The sequence below is a fragment of the Psittacula echo genome (assembly GCF_963264785.1).
Source record: "Psittacula echo genome assembly, chromosome: 7".
Taxonomy (NCBI): Eukaryota; Metazoa; Chordata; class Aves; order Psittaciformes; family Psittacidae; genus Psittacula; species Psittacula echo.
Genome location: NC_137740.1, coordinates 6,089,911 through 6,113,956, shown reverse-complemented (window position 1 = coordinate 6,113,956; position 24,046 = coordinate 6,089,911). Strand labels below are relative to the sequence as shown.

General features: G+C 40.8%; 1 protein-coding gene across 3 annotated transcripts in view; it reads right to left on the bottom strand.

Moving 5' to 3' along the window:
- The window catches only part of USP24 (ubiquitin specific peptidase 24), a 67,259-nt gene extending 43,514 nt beyond the window's left edge, over positions 1-23,745 (bottom strand). For all 3 annotated transcript variants that reach the window (XM_080623325.1, XM_080623326.1, XM_080623327.1), the window contains exons 1-12: positions 23,336-23,745; positions 10,378-10,543; positions 9,345-9,412; positions 7,725-7,868; positions 6,761-6,883; positions 5,857-5,892; positions 5,220-5,285; positions 3,680-3,745; positions 2,795-2,869; positions 1,890-2,048; positions 869-983; positions 245-348 (exon numbers count right to left, since the gene is read on the bottom strand). In XM_080623325.1, the coding sequence (XP_080479451.1) occupies positions 245-348; positions 869-983; positions 1,890-2,048; positions 2,795-2,869; positions 3,680-3,745; positions 5,220-5,285; positions 5,857-5,892; positions 6,761-6,883; positions 7,725-7,868; positions 9,345-9,412; positions 10,378-10,543; positions 23,336-23,644 (1,431 nt within the window). In that variant the 5' untranslated portion in view covers positions 23,645-23,745. The remainder of the gene's footprint in view (positions 1-244; positions 349-868; positions 984-1,889; positions 2,049-2,794; positions 2,870-3,679; positions 3,746-5,219; positions 5,286-5,856; positions 5,893-6,760; positions 6,884-7,724; positions 7,869-9,344; positions 9,413-10,377; positions 10,544-23,335) is intronic.
- Between the last annotated feature and the right edge of the window lie 301 nt (positions 23,746-24,046).

Here is a 24,046-nt window from a genome sequence, read left to right as displayed (position 1 = left end):
TTTCACAGCCCTTTAACACTTGTTGCAAAGAACTGAACTTCATGGTAAGATTTAACAGCTGTATTACAAGAAATTGTGTTAAAGGAAGAAGCAGAAGAAAGCCTTTGCATTAATTATACTGTTAACATCTCAACACCTCCACTTTGCAGTAGATGCATATATTATCAGCTAAAAAAATCCCACCATTAGAACGTTTGCTTCTGTAAGACAGTCTAAAACCACCTGCCTAGTCTCAGTTGCTCACCTGAATTCTCCAGATTTTAGTGAGCTCATCTAGAGATAATTTACTGCCCAGCAGTTCAATAATTCCCTTTATACGATCACAGTATTGTGCTTGGTCTATATTACCTATGAAACAAAGAAAGGTAACTAAGTTAATAGATTTAAAACAGTATTAGAGTCATTAAAAGCCTAAGAATAAACAAGTTCTTTTAAAAGGGAGAAGAACAAAGCTCTACCTTCACTGGAAAATTCTCTCTACTGTATCAAGGAAATTTATCAGTCCAAAGAAAAAGAACAAGGCTTCTTCTATTTTTATTTTGTCTTACTTCATACATCTATAGCAGTTCACACCTATGGGACATAACTACCTGGAAAAAAATACCCCTCCTTTTCTCTTTCCTACAGCCTAACAATATACAAAGATACACAAAGAGAATAAAAACCCCAGGTACGGCAGAAGACATCTGCAGATGTCAAATACAGAACTAGATGACAGCAGGAGAATTTGCAGGGTTTTCCTTACTCCAATTTGAAGATGACAAAAACCTTCAACTCCTTTGCTAATTAAGATGCATTGAAAGGGACAGATGAAATTGTTATAAATACACTCAAAGCTGATGCTGAAAGTCTCTGTGAAAGTGCTTACCTTCTAGAGCAATGGACAGGACAGAGTTTTCTACCAGCCAGTTTAGTAACCGGTCTGTATCTATTGCGTTCTTCACCGACTTGGATACAGTGCTGTCTTCTATTAATTTTGTTACCTAGAAATTGCAAAATGGGAGATTCTAACCATGATTCCCACAGGTGTTCTACAGACACACAAGGAAATCTATTCAAGAGGCTGTCTGTTAAGCTTTAGTGTGAAACTTGACATACTTTGAGCACAGGAGGTGTTTGGGCTTTTTTTGGTTGGTTGGGGTCTTATTGTGTGGTTTGAGTTTTTTACCTATTTCGTGTGTGTGTGTATTTGGTTTTGTTTTTTAATAAGCTGTTTAAAGACAAACTCCTACCCAGAAACACCTCCTTGTCATCAGCCTCTGATGCAGCAGATTCTTATTCACATTCTGACACAGAAAAGGTATATTTCTGCAAGGTATAGTTCTACAGATATACCAGAAGTAGGTTATTTCAGGCTTCTGCTTCTAACACTCAAATCAGTGTCCTCTTTTTTTATCCAATACAGGCTCCTCACTCCAGGGAGAAAGAGCACATTTCTGCTAAAGCCTTCAAAAGCTGCACTTTTAGAACTTCACCAAGGATACACAGCATTTATGACTAAGAATCAAACAGCAATGAGGTTTAACGTCTCAGTTTTCCCATAAATAGAAGCACAAAAGAGGGACTCTAAAACACCTTACAATGGCTGCATACTAAACCAATGCATTTTTTTTGGGGACAATTAAATTATACAAATTCTTGAAGGAAGAGATGAATGAACAACACTATACTTAAACCACAACTGATATCAAAAAGAAACTGTTTTCTTCTACTTTGATATAAGATTTTAGCACAAAGAGCTCTGGTCCATAAACCCCAGCTCCTAGGTGCTCCTACAGTGTCCATGCACCATTTCATTTTTTAGGGTTGCAGCTTCAATGGCTTCTTAACAACCCATCCCACCTCACACATGCACAGACACACACCCCCCCCCCCAAAAGCAAACCTACTTCTTTGAGGGAATTCATTTTTGCACTGAAGTGAGGAGATTTCAGCATGCGCAACAGAATGTCCAGCCGTAAGTCATCTACCGCCGTTACCAAATCGGGTTGGAAGCGCATACACAGCAGTTTGATACCAGACAAGAGCTCAGGGATACTGACTAGTCTCTATTTAAAACAAAACACAAAAGGACAAATAGAGGCACTGCTATTTTTGCTATTCTGTTCCAGACTTCAATGATTCATAAAGAGGAGGGTTAGTGACCCAAAACAGACTGTTTAACCTATGAAATGCAGTATCGTGTACATCTGAAAGTATAACTTATACACTAGAAACCTTAAGACAACAAAAGCATTGGTTAAATTGGACTTTCTTGCTACAGACTTGGTACACTAAATTGCTCCTATGTAGTTATACCACTACGCATACTTCACAATTTACAATTAACAATTTAAGTCTAAGTAAAAAGTCAGCACTTAAAAACTTAATAGACCTGAATGCCAAATTCAGGGTAACACAGGAAGTAGTCACAAGTTACATGGACATAAAATATCAGCAGTTACTGAATTCTCAGAAGCAAACAGCTAACAGTCAAAGTCTTATAACTTGTGTGCATACAACAGACTGCAAGATAGTAAGCACCTTCAAATCCATTAGAGAAGTGAGCGTTCAGCTTGCTGCAGAAGTGGACCAACAAAACATATTTGACAGTAACAGAGGTAAAATACTTCAAGGGTCGTAACATGAGGTATTTACTGGAAAGGGGACTGAAAGGAATTGGGTAGATGTATTTTGTTCTGTGTCATTCAGAATAGGCTGTATTTTTGCTTAGGAAAATAAAGCTATTGTTCTAGTCTACATTGCCAAGACACACAGTAAGTTCTTCTTAAATATTTAATGTATAAAACATTACCTTGTCTTTCAAGTCCTTCTCTTCTACATTCTGCACATACTTAATCATTTTATGAATGACTGGATCCAGCATGGGCTAAAGAATGTGAGAAAAGGCATGCCAATCATTTTGTGTTTCCTGAAATCAATCACAATACTCACAAGATCTGGCTTCAGCAAAATGAAATACTTAGCTGAAAGGTGACAATTATCTTAGACAGAAAGCAACACCTACAACATACATAACACAATCCTGCTGGCTATGTCCAGAAAAAGAAGCAATTAGAGTAAAAAGCCATTTCAGACCACTGTAATATGGGTTTGCAAAAAAAGGTGGACAGATCAACCTTTTTAAACATATCAGTAATTAGATGCACATGCCTCTCTGACTCCCAGTGGCTTCTAAACTACCTCCCCTTCAAATAAAGCCTTTCAGTCACTTATTAAATCAATACTTTTTGTCAGTGAGCACAGGTGTGAAGCCTGGAGTACATTTACATGTACAAATATATCACGGTGATATTTTCCCCCTGTGTTACCAGTTTCCCAGTGTAAACTCTCATATCCATGTACTTGATTTCAGCCAGAAAATTAAAACTAAACCCCAAATTCACCCATCAGGCTAAATTCTTTTCCCACATGCTTTACACTGACAAAGTTTACTAATGGCAGAGGTAAAGCTTCTCACTGTTGCAGATGTAGATACATGACTACAGATCACTGTGCTTAGAAAATGAACCTGAACGCTATAGGTGTCCCCTATCCATCACCCTCAGGATGCTCAAAATGGTTCTTGCACTTCACGCAAAGTGAGTTGAAGGCTCTTTGAATTAGTCACCAGTTTCACACCAAAACAGTTGTAAACTGATTTTCAGTCCCCTCATAACTCATAACAAAGACATTTTACCTGTACTACAGAAGAGTTGAGATATTCTGCACAAACTCCAAATGGCTGAACTAATGCAGAGACTGCCTGAAAAAAAAAATACAGCAAGTATTTAGGTGCACATACAAGAGACCTTTTCAGAGCTAGTGATCTATAACAAAAAGCAAATTAAGGTCAATAAGTATCATTTATCTCAGACAATAGTTTCCAGTCATTTGCTACAAATTCATTTTGGTAGGCAAGTCCTTTACAACAACATATGGCTCAGGAAACAGATTTACTCTATGGCATGCAGTAGGTATTATGTATCTTTGCCTGAAATAAAAAATGCCTTCCCAGTTTGCACTAATCTTGGTCCTCTCATCATTCTGTTCAGTCTTCTCTGTCTGATTCTGTTTCAGTCACAGAAATAAACAGATGGAAACGGACACATCACATTTTCGTTGCTCTCTACAGCAATAAGAAGTGTGAATCCAAGCCTTAAGGTTAAAGCCATACAGCAGATTTCTTTCCCAAAGCATTAAGTGGGAGAAAGCTTTTGTAAATGTGTCAGATACATGTCAAGATCTCTTCCATGCATGACTTTCAAGTGATATTTATCATCCAGAAATTAAACATATAAAGGCATTTGTTTGCCAATAAATTACATCAAAATTTGCTTCTTCTCACACTGGATCAAGAGTTGCGAAATTGAGTGTGCACCACTGCAATCAAAGGCCTGAATTGAGTGATGCTGACCCAAGACTTCCTCCCTAAGCAAGCAGTTATTAACGGGTCAACAAAGCCAAAGTTCCTATTGCAGGATCAGGACTTAAATAGAGTTGCCTTATTCTTCTGTCAGGCTCACATATAAGCCTATCTCTTTATAAAGCAGCAAATATCAATACCCCCAGGAAAAGAAGTTGAATTCTTGCCAAATGGTACTTGACTGAAAGCAGGCTGATTTTATACTGTGGGACAAAATTCTAAATGACATCTTTTCCCTTAACCTCCTTGCTCTTCAAAGCTTGAAAGATTCTGAAGTCTCCTGAATATAGGTTAGAAAGCTAAAAAATGAACCAGTTAGGCTTTGTCACCAAAAATAGATCAGCTCTGCTGAACCAGTCAGTTTTTAGACACAGCTCTTGAACAGTTGCTCAGGATTAGACAGTGTCTGTCTTCCTAAGGATTTTTTTTCCTTTAACAATGATTTCTATAATAAATGATAGAAGTCAATTCACTTGAAGCTAAATGCAGCTACAGCTAAATTAAACAGAAGACCAGGGACAAGCTGGTGAAAGACATCAATCAATCTAGTTTCATTGTACAAACTGGAAGGCTGACTGTTAGCCAGAGGTACACTAACCCCTCCTCTTTTCTGTGGTATCTCAAAAGCTCTTGTGTCAGGATTCTTATGCACAACCTCATTTAACTTCCAGTCTGACAGCAGTTCTCTAGGGCTCTGTGGGAGTGTTGCTCTGGTACCAAAGCAAAGGTAAGAGCACTGGCAAAAGGGGCATCTCTGGTTCTACATGAATGTGCAATGGAAAGGAAGAAGTCTTGTGATAGAAGATTAACTTACCCCAAGTTCAATATCTTCTGAATTCAGTTTGGACTGAATTGCTGAAAATCCACCCAACTCTGCAAACTGAAATAAAATCATCAGTATTATGTTAGTGAACTACAGTATCTTATCTTTAAAATCAGCTATTATAGGAAATATGGGATTGACAGTTCCTGGGATGCCAACAAGTATTCTTTACTGTGAAACATCACATTCAACACAAGCTTTATGTTCCCATGGGAATTAGAAGCACACTGGGGAATGCAATGCAGTTATACCCAGTACCAGTTCAAACAACAAGCTAGAAACTCTCTTTTGGTTAAAAATGGATATAGGGAAGAAAGCCAGACCACATACAGCAACTGGCCTGGCACGTTTGACTGGGAAACAGCGCTGCAGCCTAAGCTGAGCTCTCAACTTCCTCCAGTCACAGCTCTTGTGCTAGATGAGGTGCTCAAGGGAGAAGGCAGCAACTCAACAAGATGTATTTAGCAAGGCTCCTTCTCTATATGTAGGAAGGATAAAAAACCCTGTTTTTTTTGTGGTTGTCAGAAAAGTGAAGAGTGAAAAAACAAGCTGGGGGGAGAAGAAATTACCTCTGAAACAGCATTGAATTCAAGTGACAAATTATAAGTCTCAGTTTACATTTACCTACCCTGTTTACCAGATCCACCAGCCAGCCATGAGGTTCCTTGAACAATTAAAACATTAACAAATTAGTAGCTGAAACATCAACGCTATACATTTGTCTTCTGAAACAGAGATTTGGACAGATGTATTCAGCCCACTAACACCTCAAATACATGCACTATGATTTCAAAGAAACCAGCAATGTGTTTGTAACAGCTCCTTTACCAAGCATGTAGCTGCAGCTCTGGCTAGTTCTTGTTAGCATCATCCTTTTTTGGACTCTGCTTGACATCACTGACCACGTGCTGTGGCAACAGTACACACTGTGGCTGCTGACTCACATCAACTATATTTATAGCACATTAGCAGTGTGGAGCATTACTAAAGGACCTTTCCCAAAGCATCAGAGGTAGAATTTTCTTTCTATGGCCACAACCTTGTTTCCTGAAGGAGATATCAATTCCACTGATGCTTTTTTAGAACCCACCCATCTGGATCAACTACGACAAGACAGTGCAAACCTCAAGAACTGCCTCCTTGATAGTGTGTCTGACTTGGAGATATCCTATCCTTGCCTGTCAGAAAAGCATAAATTCTCTGCTAGAACCGTACACTTTGAGTTATCCTGGTCATTTCACACTCAACAGCCAAACAGATGTCAGTCCTTTGATACAACAGATCTACCCATCTGATTGTTGTGCTACTTTAGACATGAAAGTACACCAATTTCTAAATCCAGCCTCTTAGAGAGAACTAGAACAATTTAAGAGGACAAATACATTGCTGCAGACCAACATAATCTGAAGATCTACTACCTATAATTCTTGGGGACACATTTAAGCTTTCTTGTGTTATAAATACCAACTAATCAAACAATCTTTCCTGGAACAAACACATCTAACTTAAAAACAGGTCATGACCATACTCACCTTCTGAAAAGTGGATATGGGCGAGACAGCATGCATGTTCCCCTCTCCGAAGACTTCCGCCCAGTTTCTCTGACACACCTTCATTCGGTTCTTGAAATGATATTCATTGTCTGGATTAAATGCCTTGAAAGAGAAGCCCATGGCAATGAACAGCATGGCTTATGCCAGTCTCAAAGAATATCTTGATACTATCTGACTTTTGCAGTTGAGTATTCTCCTGGCTGACAGTTAAAGATCTAGCAAAACAATCAAGTTTAACAGAAGACTCCTGATCCTGCCTCTTGGTTCTGACTGTATAAAGCATCCTGAAGCTTCCACTCTATAGAAGACATTCAATACACATGAGCCAGAGATCTGTAAAAGGGGGAGATGAACTCAAAATACCAGTTCTAAAAACAAACAGTGAAGTGAGAGTGACAGCACTTCTAATATCTGAAGGGGGCCTACAAGGATGCTAAAGAGGGACTCCTCATCAGGGACTGTAACAATAGGACAAGAGGGACTGGGATTAAACTTAAACAGGGGAAGTTCAGATTTAAGGAGGAAGTTCTTTACTGTGAGGGTGGTGAGGCACTGGAATGGGTTGCCCAAAGAAATGGTGAATGCTCCATTCCTGGCAGTGCTCAAGACCAGGCTGGACAGAGCCTTGGGCGACATGGTCTAGGGTGAGGCATCCCTGTCAATGGCAGGAGGTTGGAACTAGACGAAGGTCCTTTCCAACCCAAACCATTCTATGATTCCATGACAGCAGATGTTATTTTTCTTTTTAAGAGCATTGGTTTAAGGAGTTTTGAACAGCACCCCTTTATGAATTGCATACTGGATGCTAAAAATCTGCAGCAAGCAACAGCTGCAGGTTGTAAGACAATACACTAAAACTTAAATAGTTAGAAAAAGCATCAGCAGCATAAATATGAAATGATAAATATCCAAATAGTAGAAATGGCATCAGAGAGTCAAATACCATTGTAAGTACACCGAGCAGGCCCACAGGAATAGGATCTTGTTTTACTCTTTCTGCAACCAGGTCCACTAACAGCATAAGCATGTTGTATATTCCTTCATGGATTTCTGTTCCCCATTTGTGAACAGCACTGGATGTCAACAACTAAGAAGAAAATAAAACAGAAGTAATTTTCTGAAGTTTGAGCACAATCACAAAACAGAAGAAATTTATCAGCCCCCGACCCCAGAGACTGTTTTCAGAGCAAACGTTTCCTTAGTGCATACTAATCACAGTCTGGTGTGGCTTTCAGATGCTCTAACAGCTTAAGAGTTAATAAAATCTGTAATTTCCTTGAAGAACACCTTAAATCACAGTTTATGACAGAAAATAAAATGTGTCAAACTGTTTTCCATTTCCACGCACTAGTAAAGACTGTAACCTTTGCAAAGAACAACTAATATGGAAGCAATTTGTTTGCAGATTGAACATGCAACTATTAAATCTTCAAGGAGATGTGCCACAAAGCTGCACTGATTCAGCTGTAATAACCATTTACCAAGTCACACTTTCTGAGCAGTTTCTATTGGAAAACAAAGAACATGTACCATGAAGAGAGAGGTATTTAATGCTGCCTTCACACTTACTGCAACATGTTTTTTATGTCTGGTCTAATGTGGTTGTTTATAAAGGACATTAAGCTTCCATCTGCAAAGTTAATTTAATTCCTGCTAGCTGTGTCAGAATGTAAGCAGTTAAAAAGCTTAATACTTCAAATACAATTACTTTTTGTACCATTAGTAGAGTTTCTTGCAAGTATTGCGGCAAACTGTAATTCAGCACATTTTGAACTTAGATTTCTGCAGATAATCCTTCTGAAGGAGCAATCTACACTTTAATGTAGTTTTAGTTTAGTTAATATGCAAAAAAGAGAGTTAAAAGCATTGTATGTAAGGTTATTACTCTAACAGCCAAATATGAAAAGAATTTTTCCCTTAAATTCTTATCTTCCTTAAATATACTTATATTCTCAGCATTTTAAGATTATGACTAAGTTTATAAGGGTGTACATATGTTTTTATATATATGGTCTAAAAACTGGGCAAGAAATTATGGCAGTATCCAAAGTGAACGGAATAGTGGGAAGTAAATTAGTTTGGGGAGCTCTGCAGAGAAAATTCACAACAAGGTAGAGAACAACAGCCATGGGGTACATCACGCATTAAGCACTGAGGAGAAAGATAAATTCTAAACAGAAGGTGAAAAGAGGTAAGAAAGAATCTGGCAACCCTCCAAAGAAGGAGCAGAAAGAAAGAAGTTAAAGGAAATCTGATTCTGACTTGCCTCTAATGTATCCAAGGGTCTTTAAACCTGTCTTTAGGCTCTGCAAATTATTATAGAGCTCTTAATTTTAAAAAGGACAAACCAAACAAAAACCCAACACAAGCTATGTGCAGAATAGGCCAGAACTGCAGAACTGGAACTCTCTGTGATTGCTATCTAGGAAAGTAATTTGAGCATGATTTTAATCTACGAACATACTCACTAGTTACTGTAGTTTCTGATGTCTTGATTACAAGCCACTATTTCAGACATGAACAATGCAAAGAAACACTGAATTGGTCTACTGTATCTACTTACCTTTTTAAATGCTTCAGGCATGCATCTGTCCATAAATCTCTTGCAATTCTCATCAGAATCAGAAAGACCTTTACAGAAAGGAGAATGCTTTTTAAAGTATAATATATGTACATACATACAAACATATATTAAAGATTACCTTAAGGAGTTCATTGCAAGTTTTTGGGAACACCAACCAAACCCAGCAGTAATAAATATGCTATGGTTCATTCATAACTAGGTTTATCAGCCACAAAAAAGCGTGACTTAAAAGAACTTGCCTTTTAGAAACAAGTTTTGCAATGTTACACCTTTTACAACGTCTTCAAGCATTAGTACCAGATGTATTTCTCCCAAGTTTACAATTTGTACTAATTTCAGATCACTGCTGATGCTTCACAGTCTCCAGCCAAACCCAAATCTAAGCACAGCCTTTTGACACATACAAAAACCAAAGAAGCAAACTAGAACTACCTAACAACTTCCATTCTTTCAACAGATTATAACATCCCTTTAGTCTGCTATCAGGCATGATGGAAAAACTATCTTGCAGTCATTATATATCAGTTGTTGGGCATGATGCCTCCATAACACTTGTAACTCCAGCCAAAGTGTTGAATACAGAGAAGCCACATTCAGGTCTAATGCAGTATAAGCATTTCACTAGGGAAAAACAACCAGTTACACAAGCGTGGTACAGCACGGATTTAGATGACAGCTTGTTTTTATGACTGGAAAATAACCAGCACAAAGGGAAAAAGAGCCAGTAATTCAGCTCTGAAAAACAGTAATTCCTACAATCATTAGAACATAAAGAAACATGTGCTCCACTTCTTTCAAAAGCCTAAGCAAACAAATCACTTTAGAGAAAAAGAGACCAATGTTCATTGGGTAGAACAGTTCACTGTTAACCAGTGATGTTAACAGAGATGTGATCATTCTGCAGGGTGCCAAGTAAACAACTGTGAGATTAATACAAAAGACATAACTGCCCCCCATACTGTCTGTGAAATCCTCTGAGCAGATAGGCTATACGTGTAGGAAGAGGACTTACCTAGTCTTGCCAGGTAGGTGGATGCAATCAGGCACTTGCCTAGAGACTCCTCCCGCTTATAGGGTATGGACCAGTGATCTGTTAGAACTCTGCTCTCCAATTCATACAAGTTAGTTGTTGGAAACTCAATACCTTCACCAGAGCAATTCCCATTTTCATCGTTTTTCTGTGAATAAAAAGGAAGTTCAAGTGAAACAGCTTAATCTCTCTCTCTATCCTAGATGCTTTAAAGGACTTAGTAGCTTCAGCAAAGCAACTGTGCTTTCAACAAGCATGTCAAATTCGCAACAGCCCTGGGGCTGCTTGTGCTTTTCGAAGTAGAATTTAAGATTTCAATGTTAATTAAAGGGATTTCATACCTCTGTGTATTTAATGTAGGTGATAACTACTGTGTTTATAAAGTAATTGCTAACCAATTTCTATTTAGGTGGCAAATCTTGTTCCTCAGTGTATCAGCCCAGTGATAAATACTTCCAGTCCAAGCGAGACAGTAGAGTACAAGCCTTGATCTTCAGAGATCTGCATATTAATCCTCTGCTCAACAACTGCTGTAGAATATGGAATAGTTTATTCTAAAGGAAGACAATTTCATCGCCCTCTCACCCCTTCACATTAAGAAACACAAGTCAGAATCCAGTATATCAAGGTTCTTTTTACTAACTGATTATTGAAAGAATAATTTACATCTCAAATACAGTTTTCCAACAAGGAAACTCCAATTGTCCTTCTCCTAAATCAAACTATGTTACTGGAAAATGTTTTGGAAGGCAGAGGGGAAAAAGCAAGCAGATGCCTGCAGCTAAGCTTTACTGGTTTCTTTGCTAGCGCCACTGAACAGCAGCTATTTCTGCGTACAGGCAGAACCCAGAATTAGCCCCGTGTTCTTTGCTCAGTGCCACATGAGGTAACTGCCTCAGCTGAAAAGAGCAGACAAGTTATCCATTTATTTCCTTTTGTTTATTTTTTAACCTCACGTAGACGCTAGCTACCCAAGGTGTCAAACAGTTCACATGGCCTCATTTTCCCTGCTCTCACAAGAGCTGACAACTCAGGCAAGAGAAAGGACAGAATGGCTGGATCAGGCCTGGGAGCAACCAGGAGCAACTGTCAGAGACACAGATAAAAACCAGAAGCACAGTGATGGTAACAAGATCACCCTGAGAGAGAAGCCAGGGACGTGTTGGAGCAAGTCCAGAGGAGGCCACGAGGATGATCAGGGGACTGGAGCACCTCCCATATGAAGAGAGGCTGAGAAAGTTGGGGCTGTTCAGCCTGGAGAAGAGAAGGCTGCGTGGAGACCTCAGAGCAGCTTCCAGTGTCTGAAGGGGGCCTACAAGGATGCTGGGGAGGGACTCTTCATCAGGGACTGTAGTGACAGGACAAGGGGTAACGGGTTCAAACCGAAACAGGGGAAGTTTAGATTGGATATAAGGCAGAAATTCTTTACTGTGAAGGTGGTGAGGCACTGGAATGGGTTGCCCAGGGAAGTTGTGAATGCTCCATCCCTGGCGGTGTTCAAGGCCAGGTTGGAAAGAGCCTTGGGTGGCATGGTTTAGTGTGAGGTGTCCCTGCCCATGGCAGGGAGGTTGGAACTGGATGTTCTTATGGTCCATTCTAACCCAAACCATTCTTTGATTCTATGCAGGGAGGAAGGACAAGCAGGAAGTATGTTCAAGACTGAAAAAAACCCAAACAGGCAGTGTCAAGAAAGTGAACAAATAGAAAGGAGTAAAGCAAAAGGAAGAACTGAACTCATGAGAACATGATATAAAGAATGAAATCAGTGTAGGCAGACAAGTATGCTTCCAGCTCTCTCAACACACTTGCTCTTGGCAGGATTAGACCTGTTTATTGAAAGGTAAATGTGTCACATTCACTTTCATAATGGTTCAAAAATATTAAACCAAGGAAGCAGCAATTGTATAGAGCTTACCCTTTAAAGTTCAGTGGTGCACGTGATGATAGCACACAGCGGCTGGACTTACTAACAGGTTCTGGAGAACAGCAGTAAAACTTATAGCAATGGAACACAAAATAGTGCTCAGGAAAATAAACAACGTGTCAGTGCTTGGGAAGTAAGGTGCCACCTTTCCCAATCCTCTGCTAAACATTTAGTCCCAAGTCTGTCATTATGGGAAGTTGTACTTTAACAGACCTGAGTATCAGCTTCTGAAACTGCAGTCACCTGATCCAGTACTGTACACAGAAGCCTAATGTCATTCATGCTTAGCAAATCATGCCCTGTTTAAATACTTCCAAGTTCTGGAGAAGAAATGTTTTATGGTTTAAATGAAAAAGCACTGAAAGTGCTTAAAAGCAAAAGTTTTCAAGGAACTATCCTGTTGTTTCGATTAACTAAACAATAGTTATGTTTACAGCTTTTGTAAAGAACACCCATCCGGAACACAAAACCATTTCCTGCAGAAATTAGATGTGCAGTTATAAAGAAAGACCTTACAGTGACAGTGTAGGATACAATGATTAGAGTAATGAAGGTAGACCGAGTATAATATAAACCCCCAATTACAAGATGTTCAGCAATTTTGGTTCAGCCTAGACCTGCAGTAAAGGACAGCAACATTTCAAGAAATGATTACAGTAGCTATGTTTGCTCCATTCCTGGAGGAAAGTGTCCCCATTAAGTAATAATATTACTAACCAGTAATAGCAATGGATAGTTTAAGAGATGCAGTCTAATAGCAGTGCAGACCTTCAACTGCTGCTGAAAAACTTAACCTGTTGCTCTGCTTCCCCAGCTGCATCTAAGCACTGCTGCTCTTTATCTACCTCTTTCTACACAAGTGATTGCCAGTGGCTGTAATATGGAAACTCATCAGGAAAGAGTGAAATGAGGCATGTTCTTCACTGTACATCCAGGTCCCAGAAATAGGGGCACCATCATGAACTGTGCTAAGGACACATCTGGTCTACTGCTGGATTGAGTCTACAAACAATGTAACGAAAAGATATTTTATTACACAAGAAATAACATGTGAGATACCCGAATACTGCCTTAACAAAAATAGGAGCTATTTGCATTGAAGGAGCACATCTTTGGCACATTCCGCTACTTGGAGGCAACAAGTCTTCTTGCTTGTTTGTGTTCAGCTACTAAAAACCCTCCCCAGCAACTATCAAGTTTAAATATTTCTTAACTTTAGAAAGTATCACATACAAGTAGCTTCACAGCTACTGTGAAGCCTACAGCAATCTCAAATAAATACCTTATTTATTTATATAGTTTAAATAGTTTAAACCTCAACTTCCCCTGCAAACCATTAATACATTTAATACCCTGATTTTCATGGAGACTACTGCAATGTTCAGATTATGTTACTGCAGATTGAGTTTTGTTTCTTACAACATACCTAGTATGAGTCTCTTTGAAGAGCTGCTCTTTCATATTTAACATCCTTTTGTACAAGATAAACCCCACACTGTTCACCATCCAACTCTGAAATCGATTTGTGTAGTGCTCTTTCAAGCACTTGCTGTAGCAAGGTGCAATGTCAGCTCAGCTCTTGCATAATTTCATGTTGGTTCACTAACCAACACAGGCTGATGATCCCTCTTGCCCTGTTGACATTCACAAATGCAACACAGCTCGGAACAGATAGCCACAATTCACACTTCGTAACTGAGGAGCCAGGAATTGTCACTACAGACTCTACTGACACAGGTGAAATACAAGCTTTTAATGAAAGAGTATGCTGTGCATGAAAATAAATCCCAACAGCCTCCCAGAAAGTGGTTTTCTGTGTCTCTTATTTGGGGAATTACATGTTTGGTTTGGTTGGTTTTTAATATATATTTAGAAATTACCTCCCTCTTCTCAAATAGATGACCTCAGAATGGTGTCTGCCAGTGGATGATGACCTAAATCATTGACTATGCAATTCTGGCTGAACAGACTCAACACTGGACTGACATGTTAAGGACTTCAACAAGAGAATAGTGAAAAGCAAAAAACTCCAGCCTATTCCTGGCAGGCAATGGGTCATCCAAAGATTAACTGCCTAGAAGTCTGTAAGAATCCACTGTGTTCTGAAACAGGGAATCCTGGTGCACATCACGCAGCCCGTGACTATTCTCCCTTCTGCAGCTGAAGTCTTGAGACCAGAAAACATTTGCTGACAAACCTTTAACATCATTTCCTATGCCTTTTGATATCTCTTATTACACAAAAGCCCTGAAGATCCTGCCACTCTTGCAGTCTTGACTTTTTTGGCTTATTTTCAAGGTGTGAAAACACTGTTATGTCTAAACAAACACACACAGGCACTCAAGAGTCCTGTACTCCCATGAAGTCTCAAGCACTGAGTCAAGATTCTCACACTGGGGACCTGGCACCTCCCATAGTTTTCTGCAAGGCCGAATAAACAAAAAGGGTTAGATATCTGACCAAAAAAGCATTGCTTAAATCTGTAGTACAAAACCTTCCATGGAGGACTAACACAGAACAAAGATTAGCCCTTACACAAAAAGAGAAATATAAATTAACTTTAATTGTCAAAAAGGTCACAATTCAAAGCTTCCAAATGTATTCCTGCAGTATTCACTAATGAACCTGTCAAACACTGTTTAACTAAAGCCACTGACTTTTACTATAGCAGGCACTTGACATTAAATAACAAGGAGTTTAAGAGAGTGTTTTGATGCTAACTGTCAGTCTTAGTAATGAAATTACAGTCAAATTATCATTTAAATTTGTGAATTTGATTCTGATAGAAGGCTACCAGCAGACTTTATTATCACCAGAGCTAAGTCCCATTGTCTGCTCTTGAATGCAGTATAACTTATGAAACAGAAACCCCAATGTCAGGTTTCTTTCAACAAGCAACGAAATCAGACTTTCTAAGAGACAGACCAAGCAGTTCCCTTCTCCCTCATGTCTCTCATAAGCGATTTTCACAAACTGACTACCATTTTTTAAGCCAAGAAAACAGATTTTTGATGCTTCACTGTATTGTTAGGAAAAAAAAAAACCCAACTGTATTTTGTTACTCTGTACCTGTATCAGGACCTAATTTAAGTGTTCTGAAAAGCAGCAATAAAAAAAATAAATGCTTAAAGACAGAAACAGAAGCTGAAAATTCTAGGGATACCTTTCAGGTTTTAGCCCAGACATACTGAGCAATAAGGAGAAAATGAACTTCTTAATGCTTCAGCTTCCCCAGCTGTAAAGTGTCAGTAGTGATGCTTCCCTCTGCCACAGCATGCTGATGACCCATACACTGGTGTCTGCAAAGTACCGCAAGATGCTCAGGTGGAGGCAAGGTAAGAGAAATACATCAAATACCCATAAAAACTGGCAGAGCATTTCTCTGCTCTCTGATCTATTAGGTCCATCAATTTGTGGGAGAATCCTGAAGTCACGACTTGACAGCCCCTCCATCTGCAGACTGCTGATTAAAGCAGCTTCTACTTTCACGCCTTGCTACCAAGTCTTTTAACTCCTAGCAGAAGGATACCCTCTTACCTACAACTAAATCACAGGGTAAGAATTAAAAGGCTTTCAAATAAATCAAAGCTACCACCTTGCACTTATACTTCAAGACACTTAGAATGTTGAGGAAAAACTGGTACATTTTCATACCTTTAACCTATGTGCTTTTTTAAACTGGTCCTCCAGGAGCTTAGAGAACTTCTTTAAACTCATGTTAAGTGGCAGGTGTGGGAACAAAACTGAAGAGTATTTCCCAGTTGCCTGTTCTTGCCATCACATCAAACTCACTCAACCCACATTGCAAAGAACAAGCTTGGTATTCTGTTATGAGCATGACAGCATCAGTAAGCCTCAGAAAATGGTGTCATATATGGAATTTCTATATTATGTTTCTTATTTGGCAATCAGAAACCCACTGTGATTTCCTAAACATTTTACAGTCAAAGAGACATTTATTTGTAAAGTACAGTAACAGTTTAAGTGTTTTAAGTGCTAAACAGGTACAGCATCTTGCCCTTGCATTTTCACCTACAGGAAAAGATCTGTATGCAACATTTCCAAGTACAGCAATAGACAGGAATGCTTTTTGTTATTTCTGGTCGGCTAAGAAAAAGTAAGCTTGTTGGGGAAATATATGGATGGTTTATTCTTTTTGCACAGAACTTAAAACTATTTAGTTCAAAGTTTTACTACGCACTACTTCACACAAGCAAATGCAGTCTTGTCATAAGAAAAATACTAGTATTTCATCATGTTAATATAAAGGAATGGTACCAGTCTATCACTAAAGGAAAATAAATCCTATGGTACAGATTCCACCTAACTGAAGCTGATTTTGACACTCACTTGACCATAAAGATGCCCTAAGAAAACTGATTTATTCAGCAAATGTTCTCAACAGAGAGTTTTGGGCACTGACCTTAACTGAGAGTAGCACAAGTGCACTATGGAGAATGCATGGCTAGACTAAATGCTTCTCAGTAGCCGTGAGGGATTATATTATCAACCACAAAAACCTCACGGCTCCCCTTTCCTGCCCCCCTTCCCTCATCTCTCACAACTGAGAACTGTGTAAGACTGGGAATAAGAACACAGTATGAATTTGAGACTCAAAAACTAACTCAGCAAAGCTAGAAATTAGCTAGGGATTTTCTAAAGCCATTGTGTGCACTGGTGCCCCCGGCTTCCAGGGTGATCGTGCGATGTTACTAAGCAATATTCCCCTATGCACTTGCCTAGTTGCTCCGAGATAAATACAGTACTAAGCATTACAGCAGCACAAAGTAACTGAGGCTCTAAAAATCAGATTTGAATTAAAAGATCTATTTAACTTGAAAAAGGAATATCTTTGCCTGTTTATAGTGCTATTACCATTATAGTGCTATTACCATTGCACCCAGTAAAATCTGAGACAGATTTGTTACAACCGCTTTTGGCAACGTATTTTAGAGGTTGATAATGAGTTGTAGGTGAGGGAGAGGTCATGGAAAGCACTGTTGAGAATGCCATTCATAAGGAACCAACGAAAACATACTTATCTCCATGTGTTTTCAGTATTGTCTGTGGATATATTTTAAAAACCTAATCCATCAGGATTAACTACAAACAGCCAGACTCTGATACTACAGCTCCTTCCAACCCTTGATTTTTTCTAAGCACAAATCCCTGTGCTTATTTCCAAGTAACTCAATCTTGTGTGGTATCAGATAAACATTGTGCTTTAATACAATAAAACAATGAATCACAAATGCTTAGCATTTAGTACTTCAAATTAAGTCAGTACTTCCAGCTCCCTCTGCCAAAGCACAGGCATTAATAGAGAAGTGCTGCAGAAACAATAAAGTAGTTATTATAACATTTTAGTGACCAAAGGTCAGGCTCTGGAAGGGATAATTAATTCAATAACACTGCTGAACACTCATCTATACTTCTGTTCTATGGATACTGATTTACAGAGAGACAGAAACCAGAACGGACAAAGCAGCTGTCAATGAGTTTGAAATCAACTTCTACAACGTGTAATTACAAAACTGTGATTAACTAAGATGAAAAACCTTTACATGCCTCTCCAGACTGCTCTGCTGGGCATCAGAACAAGAGAAGCCAGAGCTGCTGTGAAGCGGTGAGCCGGAAGATCAAGTGGCAAGAAACACTGAGCACATTGGCTTTATTTTAATTAATATTAAATTGGCCCATGAAGCATAACTGAAACATACACACCAAAGAGCATTCCTACTGCTGCACAAATACATGGGTTTTTCCAAGTAAGAGCTTACAAAAGAATCAGGCAGTTCCTTTGCATCTTTGCCCTCCTCATACAAAGAGCTACTTGTTCCTTAATCCAAAAGCAATCCAAATGATTTGCTGGAATTAACTTCTAACACTGGCTAATTTGTTTTTATTCTCATTCTTCCTCAGTATTTCACTTCCTTATTAAACAGCTGCCACAGAATAGCACTGTAAACTGGGAAGATGACCAGAAAATGCCTCCAGAGAACATTGTACCAAAGACACTTCCTGCCCAGCTGAATGCTGGCTATACAGAGTTGTCTCCTACCTCCACCGACCCCAAAGGCATCACCTTCACTGATGAACCTGTAATTACAGAGTAAAGACAGAGTACTTGTCTCAACCTGAAGAGCACTCTTATCACATTATCTGATAACAAGTTATTTGAAACAAAGCTTACAGTTAAACTTAACACACTGCACCTCTCAGTATTACCCCTATTATCCCTAACTTCCTGTAGCGTCTTTATTAGCCTGGGTTACACCAATAATGAAACCCAGGGTATTTTCTTTCAAAATCCAAGAAAGCATTAACATAACCAGACTCTAAAAAGAGGTTCCACACCAGGACCACTGAGTTTTGAAAACAGTGATGCTTGAAAACCAGCAGTGTTAAAATACTCATTCCACTTGACATTCTGATGGCACCCAGCCAGGGATTCAATGCCAGAATCCACCACAGAGCTTTATTTGATTGCTTAATTGTTTCACAAGGCCAATTCCTAGACAAGCGACGCTGTAAAACTTCCACATGAGAATGACAGGAATATTCCCTTTTGCAATGCTCAACACTACTTACAAAACAGGAGGCTGGCTTTCAATTTATAACATTATAGTGTGAAATCCATCTCATTTGCTTTAAGGCTAAATACCATTTTTGTCTTTATATAAATCCCGCTCCTTTCATTCAAGGATCAAAGAACTTCACAAGTCCGTGGTATTTGTAATAAAGCCCACACCATTATCCCAGTTTTACACACTAAAAGGTAAACCAGAGGTTGTTGCACACCCACCGTGATGCAGCACATCTGTGGCAGAATCGCTTTTAGTACTGAGCTCTAATAATGAGGAAAGGGTTTTGAGCACAGTAGTTCTGCAGCATGACTAGTGAGAATGTTCCTGGCACCGTTACTTACTACAGTTGCTGGACTATTTCTTTTACAAAACCCCCTTCTCTTCAAATCAAAACACCACCTCAAAAACAATCTTGGACAAGTTTTATTATAAGCTTTATCTTGTAAAATCTGGTCTATAAGAGCCTTTTGAGCCAGTTTATCTTAAAAAAATAAATCAAAACAGCATAAGCTAAAGGAGACAGGAATAGCTGGAAGGTAATACAATCCATACATCACAATTTACCCAAAAGGTCATAGTAATGACTCTCAGAAGCTGTTTAAAAACCGGTCAAGATTATTTCAGTAAAGGGTATACAAACCACTGTTATATGTTCAGTATTTTAGCATAAGTGCGTTCCTACCCCTTACCCCAGTTCTAGGTTCTCTGGTCACAATCCCCACATTCATTTAGCCTGCTCTTCTCCATCCCATTCCTCCCCAACTGGTAAAAGCCAGCACTTACGGCACTCATGGCAATTCTTGGACACACTGACAGACACTGTCATCACATTCATTTATAGCCTTAAATTATAAGGAATTAGCAGCAGTTCATAAACCAGCTTATCTGTCAGTCACAGGACAAGATGAGCACACACCACCCTTCCACAGCCCCTACTCGTCAAAGCATCACACTGTAAAAGTCTCTGTTGACCAAGGAAAAATATAAAAATCACAGATTCTTGCCAAAATGCATGTACCGGATTCACCTCAGCTGACAGACATAAGCACAGAAGTTATGTGGAACAAGCAAAGGTGCCTCTTGTCAGAGCAGGTGATCTCAGCCTGTCAAAGCAGTTCGGCACTATGGAGGGTAAGACTTTAAACCTACTGTAAACCTAAAGCTGAACTTGCTGGTATTTGATACAAATGTGAAGCCCCCTTTGTGTTTCCAAGTTTGCCTGGCCATTTCCTTTGAGTGAGTTAAGCATGGTCATGCCAGCATCAACACCAGAGGCACAGCACAGCTATTAACTTAAAACTGCATCAATTACACACTCTTTTGAAGACATCAGCTTGCTGAAACTGAAGTTTTAGCCCTCATGAAAATCAATTCATGTATGTGCTCATCTCAAGTCTCGCAGAGAAAGCACAGAGTGTGTGTCAGACCAGCTCATAGAAGCTCTCTTGCTTCTGGGCCAGTTACTTCAAATTCAGGCTTCGGTAACACTCCAAGACTCCCCTGAAGATCAGTAGTCTGGATCATTGAAAGAGGATTCACACTGATCTTACTGCGTCATCTAAAGAAAACATGGTTTTACTAGTATGATATGCATCTAGTCGCTGTGCTGTTCTCAAAGGAAACCAACAGACAAGCCTTTCTTAAATCAACACGCTTACTGAACAGAACAGATTCTAGCATTATATAATAGAAACCAAATAAACATAATCAGACATAACGGCTTCATTACTGATTAGAGAAAACGTAAAGTGTTTAATCATTCGCCTATCTATTCTTATACAGATGGTAAACTGTACTCGGCCAAAAAAAGAATGTAAATACAAAGTTCAGACCTGTTACACACGTCTTGAGAATGACTAAAGCTTTCTTGTTATTTTTAACTTAAATGTGATCCTAACTTCGGTTCATGAAGAAAATTAATAGACCGGAAAAATTATTTAGGGGAAAATATTCTAATAATTTCTAATAATTGTGTTATTTTTATTAATATCATAGAATCCCAGACTGGTTTGGGTTGGAAGGGACCTTACAGCTCATCTAGTTCCAACCCCCTGCCATGGGCAGGGCTCACATTCATGTGGATTGTTCACATATAAAACCCAAACCCCAAAGCAAAAATCTAACACATCCCCCCACAGACTAAAAGTTAAAACTGGTACTATGTTGAGAAGGAGGAATACACGCTGTAAGAGCTGTTAGAAAAAAGAGAGATGATACTGAGAGGGAGAAAACCAGAAATAACATCTGAATTCTCACAGGCTAGTACGGGGTACAATATGTTTCAACATAATGTGTGTGACTACAATGAATAATACAGCTATTTGTGCTTTCTGTACCACTTCATCTGCCATAAGCTTCTGTGGAATGGAAAACTACTTACTGTTTAACCACCTCAATAATAGCTGTAGTTTATTAAATTAGTTCTAGATTTATTTGCAGAATAAACCCCCCAAGAATATTTAATTTTTCTCCCTTTTAGACATCAAAAGCTGCTGTCTTGTACTGCAATATTAAGCCAAAAAAAGGCCAGGCAGCAACCCCAGGTCTTAAGATTTTTACAGGTATAACTCTTACAAAAATACCGTTCCGCGTACATGTGCAGGAGTTGACAGATGCTCACATGCAATGAATCCAATCACTAAATTGAGGCCTGAATTTATATAGCTTCATGTAGCAAGACAGAATCATAGAATCACAGAACAGTTTCGGTTGGAAGGGACCTTAAAGCTCATCCAGTTCCAACCTCCTGTCACGGGCAGGGACACCTTCCACTAGACCAGGCTGTCTAAAGCCCCATCCAACCTGGCTTTCAACACTCAGTCCTTCTGAAATGCCAACTTTGTGCAGTCATTTGCCTCTACTGAGATGTTTTGGTTTCCCTCCCATGGGTTAACGAGAACATGAGTCAAAGCAAAAAAGAACATGAGTGGCAAAGGAAACTATAAAGCCTAAATTTGATCAGACATACCAGCTGAAATAATAGGGGGAAAAAAATTCCTCTTACAGCTGTCAAAGTGTCATTTGTAATAGGAAAAGGGAGAAGAAAGCTCTTCTTTGAAGTTTACACTGACAGCTTCTCTTGAAATATCACACTGACAACCCAGATTGTCCCAATCATAACTAGATCTGATAGGAATTCCACCCTCTTGGTGGGTACAGAGATCTGAATGCAAACAAGCAGAAGTCTCACTCACTTCCAGCCCTTCCCTGGAAAGGTTAGAAACCAGCTCCCCATTGCTTCTATCAGTGAAGTTAAACAGCGATTCCTCTTCTGCACAGCACGCATGCCATCCCGATCACCTTACTCCACAAGCACACAGCAGCTTCTATGAGCTAAGAGACTAACCCAGTTAATTCAGTAAACAGGATCATGGATCTTTATTCTGCAAGACCGTACTTCAATACAATGAGGCTATGGATGATCTGTGCATGTGTAGCTACGAAGAAGATACGTGCATGTATTCTTCATATCCATGTTTGCAGATACGCACACAGATGTACACAGAAAGATGACATTTCTAGCACAGGAAATCATCAGGATACTGTTCACTGAAGCCTGGAAGGGTACATGAGTATCCCTGGTTATAAGACACATGCTTAGGCATTCGCTATTACTGACCACTTCTTGAGACAGAGCCTATGCAAGGCGGCCCTTCGGTACAGCACAGCAGGGCTGCTCCTGTGTTCTCATCCCCATGAGCTCCATAGACTGCACACTATTAATTAGCTCTTTCCATATGAGCACTCTGGGAAGTTTTGGAAAAGGCCTGGAAGAGGAAAAGGCTTTACAGCTAAGTGCCCCAACACTGTTCCAGGCAGCAGGGAAAGCCCTGAGAGTCTATCTGCTGGCTGAGCAGGTCAGAGTTCTGCAAGAGGATGGAAGAGAGAATAGAGAAATGCAGACAAGGAAAAAGGAGAGAAACTAGGAAATGCTGGTGTTCTGCAGCATTTCTGTCTACTTCACATCTTTCTACTGTGTTTAGAACAGAGCTACAATCTAAGTTATGAGTTAAAGCCTGTATTTTGGCAACATTTGAACTGGCTGCACCCGTACTGCAGAATTTATACTCAGCTTACCCAAATAAAACGGTACGGAAAGTGACACCCAGGCTGTGCAAACAGTCCCAAAAAATTAGACAGTCATTAGTCACTCGGATTATGCAAGACAGCACAAGACAAGGGGGGGGGGGGGGAGGGAACCGTGATCCTTACGGTAGCCACACATTCCTGGGATGCCAAGGAAAAGCCCGGGTGCTCTTCACCTTGCAGCGGTCGCAAGGAGCGGGCGCAGCCCCGAGGCGGGACAGCGCTCGGAGGGGACACCCCAGGGACTCACACGTGTCCGCAGCCCCCCTGAGGCAGGCAGGATCCCGGGGGGGGCTCCCGCAGGGCTGACAGGAGGCCGGCCCCGGGGCAGGCCGCAGCTCACCTCGGTCTCCACCACTTCGTGGTAAGCGGGCGGCGGGTCGAAGCCGCCTCCACCGCCGCCGCCGCTGTCCCCGTCGCCGCCGCGGGGGCCCTGCCCGCCGGCGGGGGAGCCATGCCCGCCTGGAGGGCCCTGCCCGCTCTCCATGGGCTCATAGCCGCCGTAGTGGAGGCCGGGCCGCTCGTTGGTGAGCAGAGCCACGGCCTCGTTGATGTCGTTCTTGGCCAAGCGCAGGGCCTTGCGGATGGCGGCCGCGTCCGAGAAGCCCATGCAGAGCAACGTGGTCATGTGCTGCTCCTCCTCGCTCTCCATGGCCGCGCCGGGCCGGGGGGGCAGGACGGGGCCGCGAACCGAGGGTGGCCGGGCTCAGGCGCTGCCCGCCCCGCGCACCGCCATGTTGACGGGAGCGCCGCGCCTCTCCCCTCAGCCGCCGCCGCCGCGGCCGGCCCCCCCCCCCGAACGCGCCCCCTCCGCCCCGCCCTCAGCCCCGGAAGCGGCGGCGAAGCCCGGCTGGGGGAGCGCACGCCGGGCCCGCGTCACGTGACAGGGGCGGGGCAGGAGGCGCAGTGAGGGCATGAATGGACTGGCAAGGGGGGGGTGGATGTAGGGGGGGTGTAGCGGCCGTAGTCATAGCAACTAGGGTCACGTGAAGGGGGGCGGTGTTGCCAGGGGAACCGGACCCTCGCTGCTGTCTGTGGTGGTGCCTCAGTGGCC